Raw genomic sequence first — 13,021 nt, 5'->3', positions numbered from 1 at the left:
GCACATCATAAGGTCAGCAGAGAATTTGTAAAGGTGCAGGATTTACTTATACCCCTGAAAGTCCTCCTTTCGGCAAAGTTGGCCATTTCTAGCAACGATCTGGCCACGTTTGCACAGCAGTTGGGTATTTCATATCACTCCTCCCTGAAGTGCCTTCTCTCTGAGTACAAAAGGACGTATTACACATGTGCAGTAGGCTTCCTGCTGATATTAGCTTGTAAATGTGACAACACCAGGGAGAATTCCAAGCCTTCTGAGAGCACATCTGACAGACAGCATCTGTATCTAAGCCACACTTCAGCACACCCCTTAAGCATACGTTTAACTTTAATAACATGCTGAAGTCTCACTGACGTCAATGGGATTCAAGCGTGTGCTTACATGCTTGCTTGAATCAGAGCCTCTGCAGGTAACTAGCTCCTGGCTCCCTTGGAAAGGAATGGCAGGGGACAGGGTGTAGGAAGGGGTAGGGCAATGCCAGCTGAGAGTGAGCCAAAAGGACAGGCTCATCCTTGCCAGCACAGAAAGCCAAATGCCACCATTCTGCAATGCAAGTACCAGCCCTGTCCAAAAGGTCTTTCCTTCTGGCTTTGGCAGACTAAAACATTCAGCTACCCAGACCGACTCCACATCCCACGAGGGAAAGCATGTCTCTGAACACTTACACAGCACGGTCAGAGTTCCACTCACCTGATAATGCCAGAGAAATCAGCAGCATTCCCACACAGAGGGAAGTGCATTATCAAAACATACAAACTGCCAGGTCATTTGGCAAGAAGAACATGCAATTATAGCAGAGTTTAGCAAAGATATTTTGCTGTGAGGCACAATACTCATGCCTTGCAAATTATACATACCATACAATATCAAAAATATCAAACATCTTTTTTAATCAGGGCTTTAACCTGACCAGCAAACAGCCTTAAAAGGAGCAGGAGAAATGAGCAAGCAGCATCAAGCAACAGGTCTTCCTCCCATCTTTGGGGGTAAGGTCAACAGGTACACACTGGGAAGTGACAGGAATGGCTCATACTAACAGCAGATAGCACAAGTAGTGGCTAGGAAATGCATTCTTTAAATTTGAGAAGAAAGGGTGCTGTTTGCTACATGTTCCAACTGGGTAGCTCATTGTCACAAAAGGATTAAAAATTAGACAAGCTTACTGAAGAAAATATAAAGGCCAAAACACACAGAGAGGCAGGCAGAACCATTAGCATGGGAAGGCTGTAAGCTTCAGACCACTACAAGGAAGGAGGATATCCTCAGGGAAACATCATTGTATGCTTCCTTATTGTTAGTCACTGTCAGGTAGGGTATCAAGTGAAGCAAACTTTTTGTCTGACCTAATATAATTATTCTCAGTGATCTCAGAAATATGAAAGAAAACTAGCAAAGTCGTTAAATGATGATGGTACCTGGAAGAAGCAAGTTCAAAACAGTGGCTATGAAGCAAGATGTGCAAACCAGAGAGAGCCTGCAGTGTATTATTAAAACACAGGCACTAAGCTGTGTGTAAGGTATGTCACAAACATGATTTTACCTCCCAGTAAAAGCTTAGAGGAAACCACAGCTTGAACTGGATAGCTCAATATCATTCAACACAGGGCAGTTAGCCCAGGAATGCAGATCTAAAAAGATAGCATTTTGCCTTAAAGAAGCAGGTTTTTCTCCTTTCCAAATGCTTATTACCTTACGCTCTACATGCTAGAGACTAGATTCAGCCTGACTTCTGCTGGAGTAACATAAGCTGTGTTTGCTGGTGGGTTTCTTGAAAGACATCTGTGGTGCATTAAGACCTTTCCAGTGAGTCTCCCAAAAGAGCCAAATGGTTATACTTCCACCCAGTTTGCTTTAGGGAAGGAACCACACTCCCATGCACAAAGCCAGAGAGGTGTAGCACACAGATAGGCTGCTCACCTCTAACAATGTCTCCCTTAACGCTATAAAGGAGTAAGCTTCAAAGTACCAGGTTAGGCAGTCCCAGGAATACGCACGTGAAATGCTTTCTGATTTCAATGGGAGGGGATATTGCTTGTGTGCAGTATTTAGGAACAGTGTGATCAAGACAGACACCTGTCACGGATCGCTCTCCTTTAACAGAAAATCACATTGGCATAATACACATTCTATAAAATCTGCTGGACAAACTTTGGATGACAATTCCCACTGGTTTACCTGGTTCACAATGCACTGCAGCCATGGGATGCTGTTCACTTAAGACAGCCAGAACCAAGTCTCCCTCTCCTCCACATAATTTCTTCTGCTCAGCTATTACTCTCAGTGCGTTACAGATGGTTTTTGCTGCCTGATGGCTGCAGCAAGCAACTTGTCTGTGGTAATCTGTTCTTGGTCAATATACAGCAGCTTTCTAAAGAGTTTTGATGGTATAATTTCTGCTTTGAAGGGACACAAATTACTGACAAATAAGGAAAGAAAAATACACATCCTGACTGACCTAAGGCAGAACATGCCAGTTTCATAGGCTACACAGGGCATCAGTGTAACACGCTGGGATCTCAGCAGAGCAGCACAGGTACACCTGGGTGAGAGCTGTATGTAGGACTGTAAGCTGAGTGCTTTGCCGTAATTACTAGTTGCACCATCTCTGCAGAAACTTGTAGAGGATGAGGCAGTGTAGGTAAAACTCCACTGAAAACTTAGAAGCTTTGTACGCTATTGTGAAACACGCACAGTGCCAGTCAAGTTTATTAAGCAAAAGAACAAGGGTTTTCTTTTGGGCTTACAAGGCATGTGGCTACATTTTTGAGCCAATTTTTGCCATCTAGAGATGGATACTTAAAGCCTGCATAATCTGAGCTGGAGGGGATGAAGGCTTACCAATACCTAGCCAGACAAACTCCCATCCCTGAAGGCTTTACAGTCTGACCCAGACAGGAACAAACAATTAAGAACTTGGTTTCAAAGCAGGAAGTGGACTCAGCAATGGGGAGTGCTAAGTAGATGAAAAAACAATGTCATTTTTATAAGGGATTCAGAGGAGATGAAGTAGATTAGACTGCTTCTCCAGTGCACTAAATATTTCAAATATGTTGGGAATTAGAAAAGGCACATGAACATATACTATGAAACATCCACAACTGCCAAGCTGCAGTGTTTGGCAGCTTCCAGATGGACTATATATCAATTAACCTTTAAGATTGTGATAATTTAGTGCTTTTCTTCTTTAGTGAGCTACGTTTTGGAGAAACGTACACAGATCATACCATCAGAAGGCTGCAAATAATCTTATAAAGGTCAGAAGCTAGTCTAAGAGCACCTCAACAAGATAGTAACAATTATCTACAGTTAATGGATAGCTGTGACTTCTACCCACCCCCCAACCTCCCTCTCTTTCAGAGGTTTACAACAAAGAATGTTACATTCAGTTATGCTTATGGACCTTCTGGATAGCAAAAGACCAAAATTAGATACTTAAAACATGGCACAATAGCCTTTCCTTACACACAGAAAATACTCATCCATTAGGTCTATAGGCTTAGTTGCACAGAAAAACACAGAGACACAAGCAGGGAATTAGCTATCGTATGATTTTCACTAGTAAAGATGTTTTGTAACCATTTCCCAAGATAATGAACTATTTCTGTTTTAATATACTCAGTAATAAGAATGTATACTCATTTTGTTGGTATGAATCTGAAGCAATGTCATATCAATGGTATTGGGTCAGCAGGCAGCATCTCTCCTTAGTTATGGGTAACTACCTACACTGGAACAAATGAGTTAATATTAACTAATTGGCAAGAGAAAGATGGTTCTCTTCCAAATAACTCCAAACAAAGAGTGATAAAAATCAACAAGATTTAATACCGTCCACAGCTTCAATTACGTTCTAATGCTCCAAAAGTAAGTGAAAGGCATTTACATGTCAACCCCCATAAATATTTACAGTTATGACTGAAGCAGGCTTGACTCTTCACATCACCCCATTAAATCAACAACGTCAAATACACTGTTATACTACAAACAGTATAAAGACAGGCTGAAGTTAAAAAATGCAAACTAAAGATGGATCCCAACCCAGAGTCTCCTAGTCTGTAGCGCAGTGTTACATTCGTTTTGAACCCCCACTGAGGTCTGTGCTTTGCTAATCTCCTGCATTTGCACTCACAACAAGGCGTGATTCAGCATCCAACTCCATGCACCAAGTTTTCCCCTCCTGTGTCCCTGGGAAGAGTTGTGCTGCTCCACTGACCCTAGACCTTGCTGTCAGCAACAGAAGGCAGAAGAGTTCTAGCCATATCAAAGATTCAACTGTTTAAAGACTTCAGCTTAGGCTTGGAAAACCACCAATTATCTGGGCATCCCAAGATATCCAACTATGCTGACACTGCTTTGATACTTCCAATTACATAATCTGGAATAAAACCACAGACCCTTTTTTGTTTATGACTGAATCTTTAATTAGATATCAGCACTCAAATGGAGAGGGGTGGTGTATTTGCTAGGTGGTGAATATGTTGTTCATAATACGTTATGAACCTTCTTTTTGTTTTCCAAAGAACTGCCTCTTAGTAAAATGACTTCTTGGAGATGGTACTGAAGAGTAACAGTTCTGTATCGTTCTCCTCTTCAAACCCCTTCCTTTTTCCTTGGTCACTTAAACCCATTCTCCATGGGCCATACATAATGGAAATGGGAGCAATAGCGCAGGGAAATCAGCAGTCCCTCAGGTAAGTAAGAGTGAAACAGATACAGCTTGTTCAAAAGAGTCATTTTCTACTGACTTATGCAGCCAAAGAATCTCCAACCATAAACCAGGATCACTCCTGTCTTCTACTACAATGCAGAAGCAGCCCAGAAACATAAACCCTGGGGTGACATACTATCAGAGCATTACTAGCATGAGAATTAAAACACTCTCCCCACCAGATTATACAGCTGCTTTCCTCAAAGTAGTTTTTACAGTACAGAGGAACATTTTATTTTATGTAGTCTAAGGACTGTTCACCGCTGCCCTTAATATTGCTCTGATTTTGTGAGAAAATAAAACTGTAGAACAGACCGCTGAGATCCTCCCTTACCTCTCCTTCTTCAGCTATTCTTTGAAAGTGCCCTTCAATCACAAACTGGTGAATCTTCACTTAATCTCCTGCTCAGTGGAATCAAGTCAAAGGGCAGCTCCTCCGCCCCTCCTGGAGAGAGGAGCGCTGCAGAGTCAGCAGTGAGAGCAAGCTGGAAGGCCACCATGGGATGGGAATTTGTGACCTTCTGGCCCAGGGCTATGAGTTTGACCAACTAAGCCATGCCCAAATGGACTCTCAGTTAATTTTTCCACAGACTTAGCTGAATCAGCAAGCCCCAACTACAGGTAAAAATACCTAAAGCATATTCCCAGGTATATCTTTAGCCTAGCTCATGTAGAAACCCAAGTGAAGGTTGGGTTTCTTAACTTAATGAATGCTGATATTCTCAAACTACTGACAGATGATGCCTTTCACGGGCAGCATCATGGTTCTGAAAGTCCCATGTACACAGGGATTAGATAAAACACATACATAAAATAAGAAATCCACCACCAGTGCCACCACTTAATAAAGGTGCACACACAATTGGTTAGCAACAGATGGCAAAATAGGAATATATCTGCAGCATTCTGCTATGACAGCTGTCACCCAAAGGTCTCATTGTAGCAGTAGCAAATATGATTTTTTAAATTATAAAGATGCTATGCAACAGCATGCTGCATTTGATTCACAGTACAGCACAGAAGCCACTTGCTGATAGCAATACAGCTCAGAATTATTCTTCTATAATGAAGTACAGAACTCACATCTCTTCATTCCTGGCTTGAGCTTTGCTTTCTCTGCAGCAAAGACTTATTCTTCTCTGCTTTTCCTCAGGAGGCACCTCATGCAAATCATGAGGAACCTTTCCATAACAGAAGCATGAAGAACACAGCATGGGGAGTAGAGAGGCATGAAGTGTCATGTTTTCAACATTGTGTTTGATTTCTATAAAACCCACCAGTCCCACAGGACAGTGAGTTCTGAGGGGCATTAAAAACAATGCCAGAGACAATCTGGAAAGGTCCTGCAAGAAATGGTAGCTTTGGAGGACTCTCAGAAAATAAATACAAAGGGCACTGAGTCAAGGTGAGCTGAGAAGTATGCAACCAGGAAAACTTGCCAATAAAAGGCACTCCTGCAGAACACAATGTTTTGTCTGACTCCTTTATCAGGAAATCAATTTACAACTGCTTCTTATTACTCTGAACCAAAAATGACAGGAGTGCAAAGGCTCTAAATCAAGGAGAGGAAGGTAGGCAGAGTATGGCAGTCCTCATTCACTAAAGGATTAAACATTTTGTGCTTTCACATTTTAAAGAAATCCAGCGTGTTAGTTTCTTTCCCTGAGGGTGTGTTTTTGTTTTGTTGTTCAATTTTTAAATACTACCATTTTTGCTAGGCACAGCTAGCATAACCTTGTGTCAGTTACGCAATGCTCTGGAGCAGTCTGATCTATGCAATGATCTTTTTCATGGCCAAAGCTCTCCAGACGGAGATGCCTAAAATTGCTATTTAGGACAAGCCTGTTGCAGAGAAGAATAAGTGTCTTAGTTTTCAAAGCAAGAACTTCAGTAACAAAGCCGCCACAGATGTATAGAGAAATTCATATGGCACTTTCCCAGATTTAGTTCAAACTTGCAACATGCACAAGGTAGGTTAAAAGATCCAGCTTGGAAGTCAATCTACAAAGACTGATTTTAAAAGTAATTTGAATTTATCTACTTCAAATGTTATCATCATGTTCCTTTACTTTTGTTTTACTCCAGAAGAATACCTTGTTTTGTATACGAGTTCTATCACAAAAGGAAAATGCAATTCACCCTTCCCCATTGCTTCTTCCTCTGCTCCACCTTTCTATCAGCAGCATGGCCTCTTTGTCCATTTTCTCCTGTTACTCACCAGTTCGCAGTTCTCCGTCATGGCCCAATTTCATTGTTCAGTTTTCACACACAATTCTGCTCGAGCATGGGCTCTGTGTTCTCCAGTACATTTCCTATCCTTACCCATACAGACAGAGGGAGCACAGTGCTCTGCTCTGCAGAATTATTAAACATGTACTATTCTAACTACAGAGTCTCAGCCTCTCCCAGAATGAACAAGGAAATCCTGGGAAGTTGATAAACAGTGGCCTGCAATTCTAGATAGCTCCAAATCCACTTAAACAGCTCTGTCAGTCTCAACTTTTTTCTTCCCTGCTTCAGCATGTAAAAATCCTGTCTTTTCACGCTTGGGAGACTTAATATCAATTTGTTCTACAGTCAGGATAGGTCAGTGTGTTTGCATGTTAAATCTCACTGTTCCTACATTTCCTCAGCAGGTCCATACTGTTTTCCCAGAAGCAACACTGAAAGGCTCACTCACCTCCTTGTGGGAATCCTTATGTGCTTCCAGCGTTTTCATGATGGTCAACTCCGCATAGTTCTTAAACCTTGCTGGCTGATTCCGTAAGATCTCTCTCAGGACTCGCAGCGCCAGGGCTCTTATTGAATGCTGTGTCAAGAGAAATCCACATTAGAAAAAGTCACTTCTCAAAACTATAGTTTGAAGTAAATTCTCATGGCTCCCTACACTACCAGAGATGTTATATCGCTCTACCAGCTCCAGCAGAGCAAGCAGTGTAATCAGTATAACAAAAATTCAGAATTGGTCTCCTTGCTTGCTTTTGCACAAAAATACACATAAAATGACTGTTGTCACAGATACAAGAATCAGAATGACTCTACTTTGTTAAATTCCATACTCTTTTGACAATGAAGTACAAATTAGTACTCGTTTGCATTGCATGAATCTATAAAGAAGCCCATATCATACGCGTTTTCCCCTTCCTCTTTTGCTTAGCTTTGTGAATATCAAACTGGGCTCCATCCAGGCAACAAAGTGGTTTGTTATGTACTAATGCAGTAAAATCGACTCTCTTCCTGTAACTCTTATGGAAATTACTTTCAAGAACAGTCAGTCATTGTAGTCAACACTGACCTATGTGTTAATCCTTTATATCAAAAGATCATTAGCAGAAGGGATTTAACACACCTGCTTCAATTTCGTAACTGTTACATTAAGTTTTTGGCCTGTAGCCACTGCAAATAGATTCTATAATTTCAGCAGCGGAATACTTACTTTACGCTATACTCAGCCGTTAAACCACGTCCTTTGCTATTTATCTGCAAAATTCATGCAGTAACACAATTCTCATGTACTTAAAGCCATATCTTCTGATTTGTGTGTGATGATGCTATGAATAAGCACGTAGGACTAGAGCAGTTCATGCTTATATTAGGAATGACTAAGAAAGTGTCAGCCACCTACATTGCTTCAGAATTAAAATTTCTGAGAGCATGCCATATTCTTTACAAAGGGGGTATAATACAATGGATTTGAATCAGATGAAACAAACAAACAAAAAAGAACTGTGAGTGCTTTGAAGCCTAAGTATTGTAACTTCTAGATGGAGCATGGCTCCGATGTGAAGGCACAGCAGGATCCTGAGCCTTTACCAAATATCATTGTGCTGCAAGCTGAAAAAATAGCCCTAAGTTGAAAAAGTAAGGGTCTAGCATGTGAATTATCACTTTGATCCGCTATCAAATATACAGCTGTGATAACGTAGCTTTTTTTTAATACTTCAAAACAAGATCCCCTAATAAAAGCAGTTTGTTCTTGACGTTATTGCAAGAGACAGAGACCCATCCTATGAGATGTAATAGCCTGGACCTTTAAGCCACACAGAGGAAAAAAAATACATTAGTCTATTCTAGGGTTTTTTTTCATTCTCCTTTTTTGGGGAATGGGTATGGCATACTTAAGAGCTTGTAACTTCATCCTAACTTGGAAGGAAACATGTTTTGAAATCTTGATGGTTTTTGTACAAGATTAGAAGACAACTAGTTTTCAAATTCTAGTTCAATTTCCTAGTTATTTGTTACTAACACTCCGGGGGGAAGGGAAAAAACTGCGACACTTCAGAGTAGCTTATAATTCATCATTGAACACACTGAAAACAAAAGCAGAGTCATCAACCTTTAAAAAAAAAAGTGCAGTGCAGCATCACTGATGAGAAGCTGTACAAACACAGCAGGTTTCATTTAAACTAAACTAGTGTGAAGGAACCATCACCCTAGATGAAGCAATGTACAGGAGACTTAAGACAACAATTCTACATCTCACATCTTTGTCTCCAAGCGTTTCCAGCAGCAAGAGCAGAATGGTTTTGAAATGTTCCTCCCAAACTCCAAGATTGTCTTCCCTTGTGATCTTTAGCAGTTCCAGGAGAGCTCCTTTCCGCTCCTCCACCCGCTCGTTGTGGTTGGAGAGCTCTTTCAGAAGATCAGCCACCAAATCTGAATGGTCAATGGGTACTTCTAGGACAAATGACAGCAAATCATTTGGGGAAATGGGGAAAAAGACCAAAGATGCCAAGATTAGTAAACCTCTACAGAACAAAGTGCGCATAACAAGGCCCTCCCCAAAAAATGCAGTGGCCTAAGTCAAGCAGACAAGAGAATCCAGCTAGCCCACAATTTCACCTGAGTTCATAACACAGCTCATTAATCTGCATATGGCTTCTAATGAACCAGGAAGAGACGATGATTGAATATCATCCAGTTCCAATAATTACTTCTACAAGATGAGAACTGCTGCAGTTTTTCCCAGACAAGCACACCCAAAACCAGCAATCACACGCATGACCTTTAGAGGAAAGTACGGTGACTCATCAGGGTACTGCAAAAGAACAAAGCTAAGGTGTAGCATCACTTAAATGAAGCGAAATGCTCAGTAACAACCAACTACCAAGAAAGATGTTTCAGTCAAAGTGTGGAAGGTCCCCAAAATAGTGTAGGGATGTATTTTGATGCTTAAGAGACTAATTTGAGGGAAACCCTAGGCAAACAAAAATTAACACTGCAGCATAACATTTTCTCAACAGCCACAGATCAGGTTCTGCTGGTACATGAGAACAGAATATTTCATTATCAAGCCTCAACTCAGATGCAAGGTAATACACAACATATGCATGGGCAGGCATGTATCTGAGAGCACTACCCACACACAAATATACAGAAACAGAGCAAGCTGATGCAGTTTTATGAGATATGTTGATACAAACCATCCCGAAGCTGATCCATGTCATCATCAAACACTGCTTCCTTCAGGGCAGTCTTGTCATAAGTGTTAATTGTGTCGGCATAAGGATAGGGGTTATATTCTCGAGCACGTGGCCCTGAAAAGGCGCGGGGAGGCTGGGTGTTAAGGAGGGAGGTTTTGTTATCTAGAGCCATCCTTCCGCCTTCCACAATGTCACTGCTTCCACGGACATCACTGGTAGGCACAGCGAGGCCACCATCTCGAGACACCTGGGGGATCGAACAGAAAAGACATGAGGTTACTTAAATTCTGTGGAAGCTACAGCTTTTTTCATGTTGGTGGGTATACTCTAAGAGGCATAGAATCATTTACATGTACATAATACTCCAGTAAAATTTAAGATTACTGCCTCTTTCACCATGATCATAGAGCACAAAGCTATGCTAACGTTTCTAAATATAAGTTATTATTGCTAAAACTACACAAGCTGGCAAAGATCATAAGCTCTGAAACAAGGACCAGTTTGCTAGGAAAGGGAAAGGAAGCAGAAGCAACCTCCTCATGAAACTTCACAATGCCCTGATAGAGGAAACTGGATGATGCTTAGCAAGCTAACATGAACAATAGAATGGTCTCAAAGGAAAATCTCAGACCAAGAATTCTTAGCTTTGAAGACTAACTTAATCTACTAACCTAAATTTGATTGTCCAGATAGGAAGCAAAACTCCCATGGAATCATAGAATATCTCAAGTTGGAAGAGACCCATAAGGATCATCATTTAAGATTCCCATACATTTTTTTAAGTCCATGCATTTAATTAAAACAACTTGCATCTCACATGGTAGATGATTCTGTAACCATTCATGCAGCATAAGGTATATGAGTTGTGCACTCAAAGTGGTTAGGGATCCTTCCTATATCTGAAGTAACAAGCCTGTGAGGGTAACCACTCATACATTTTTAGAACTAACATTTCCCTTTACAGACCTGACTACACACACTCCATGAAAGCCATCACCAAATCATGCTGAGCCTGAGGAACACTAGCACCGTTTCCTTCATACATGAGACTCCCACTGAAACCCAATGAGTACATTTCACAGGAGGCTAGAGTTCAAAGGGAACAAAGGACTACATTAGTGGGACCCTATAATTTAGGTATAAGAAGTTAGCAACCAATAAGCCAAAGACACTTGCAAGAATACAACAGGAATAACTGGATTTTGTACATCAACAATCCAAAGCCAGGTCTGAACACAGTGCTTTAAAACTTCACCTATCCAGGGACATCAATCAATCGAATACTTACAATGTCACAGTCTTTCTTTCCATCACGTTTGATTGGCTCATTCAGGTCCTCTTGACTACGGAAACTAAATTTTTCAATTGCTTCTGTGACTCCACGAAGAGAGCTGTAGATTTCATCAGAATTTAGGTTCTCCGTGTCATAATCCAGCATACTAAAGACCAAACGTATATGAAATGTTACACATGAAATTGGAATCCGCTTTTGACTTAACAAAAACAATGCCAAGTCGAAGACAGATGATTTGGTGTACCCTTTCTAACAGTGACTTGTAACAGAAACATGGATGGAATCAAAGCAGACCAGCTCTGAGTCTTCCCCCCAAATGGGGTTAAATCTAGGCGAAGCTCTACTGCAATCAGTAGCGTTACATTGCTATAGATGAGGAGAAATCAGGGTCACTGTTTGTTACATTGCACAGCAGTGAGTGTGCTAGCTTCTGTAAATCAGAAAAAAACCTATCCCCACATGGTAATGGTGTTATTTAAAAAGGAAAATAAAGAAAATCAATCACTATGAGAACTCAAAGGGTTGTGACAGCTGGCGGAAATGAAATTTGAGTTTCGTAATATATTGAATATATTCTATCGACGGATTCAAATGTGATTTAAATAGAAAAGAAAATGTATCTTGACATAAAACTTAGTCTAACATGTCCCATTTTCATTTATAGAGTAGTAAAACTAAAACCATTTGTGCAATGTCTTGATAAAAGATACATTTCAGTATTGAGCCTAAGTTTGGGCATTCTCTCACTCAAATCTGATGCTTTCTTGCAGTCTGTCTGTTCCTCAGATATTCCTCAGGAGCATAAAGCCACATAAGTTTTGCGATTCCTTGAGGAGTTATCCAAAATTCAGTTCCATGAAAAAATGCCTGGCACTCAAGGGCAGATGATATGAAAAGACGTGGCTAAGAAGAAGCTCCTACAAGCTTGTGGAGAAAATGAAAAGGCATTATTGGCAGGGCTTTGCTCTATCTAGGAGAAGTAGTTCAGTTTGCACGACGATCAGTTTTCCAAGACAGATTTAATGAAGTGACCCAGTAATGGAGAACAATTTCTCTGGGGAAGTCTCGGATCTTAGTAGAGCCAGAAGCAAATAAACCAAAAGAATTTGAGACACGTCAACTTGTTTGTCAATAAATGGCAAAAAGTGGCTCCCTACAGGGGTGAATTACTATTTCTTAACTGTTGGGGAAGGATGACAGGATAGGCTTGTAGGAGGATGGCTGAACAAAGAGCTGTGTTCCTTTTCCACAAAAGAAAGATTCCCTGTGAGGTCGGTGGGAAAAAAAAAAAAACAAACCATAAAACCCCCCAGAAAATCCCTTCTGAATCCTGGGTACACAGCTATGATTTTCAATAGAATTAAAATTAGGATGTTAAATATCTAGAACCACTCCTTTTTTTTTGGAAAAAAATCAGGAACTTCCGACAGAGGATAAGATTGGTGCTGCCCAATTCCTTCAGGATTAACACACTGAAAATAGCCATAATCCCTGGCTCCCAAGCAACGTGCTCACTCTGCGATCACACAAGCATCATCACCGTATATTCTGGCAAAAAAAAAAACCAAAGAAAAACTCCCCAACTTTAAACAGTGT

General features: G+C 40.8%; 1 protein-coding gene across 1 annotated transcript in view; it reads right to left on the bottom strand.

Moving 5' to 3' along the window:
- The window catches only part of CLASP1 (cytoplasmic linker associated protein 1), a 188,584-nt gene that overhangs the window by 11,771 nt on the left and 163,792 nt on the right, over positions 1–13,021 (bottom strand). Inside the window, exons 34-37 of the mRNA XM_064451239.1 lie at positions 11,420–11,570; positions 10,132–10,378; positions 9,192–9,385; positions 7,389–7,517 (exon numbers count right to left, since the gene is read on the bottom strand). Of these exons, the coding sequence (XP_064307309.1) occupies positions 7,389–7,517; positions 9,192–9,385; positions 10,132–10,378; positions 11,420–11,570 (721 nt within the window). The remainder of the gene's footprint in view (positions 1–7,388; positions 7,518–9,191; positions 9,386–10,131; positions 10,379–11,419; positions 11,571–13,021) is intronic.

The sequence above is a fragment of the Phalacrocorax carbo genome, chromosome 5 (genome assembly GCF_963921805.1).
Source record: "Phalacrocorax carbo chromosome 5, bPhaCar2.1, whole genome shotgun sequence".
NCBI classification, from domain to species: Eukaryota; Metazoa; Chordata; class Aves; order Suliformes; family Phalacrocoracidae; genus Phalacrocorax; species Phalacrocorax carbo.
This window is presented reverse-complemented; position numbering and strand designations above follow the sequence as displayed.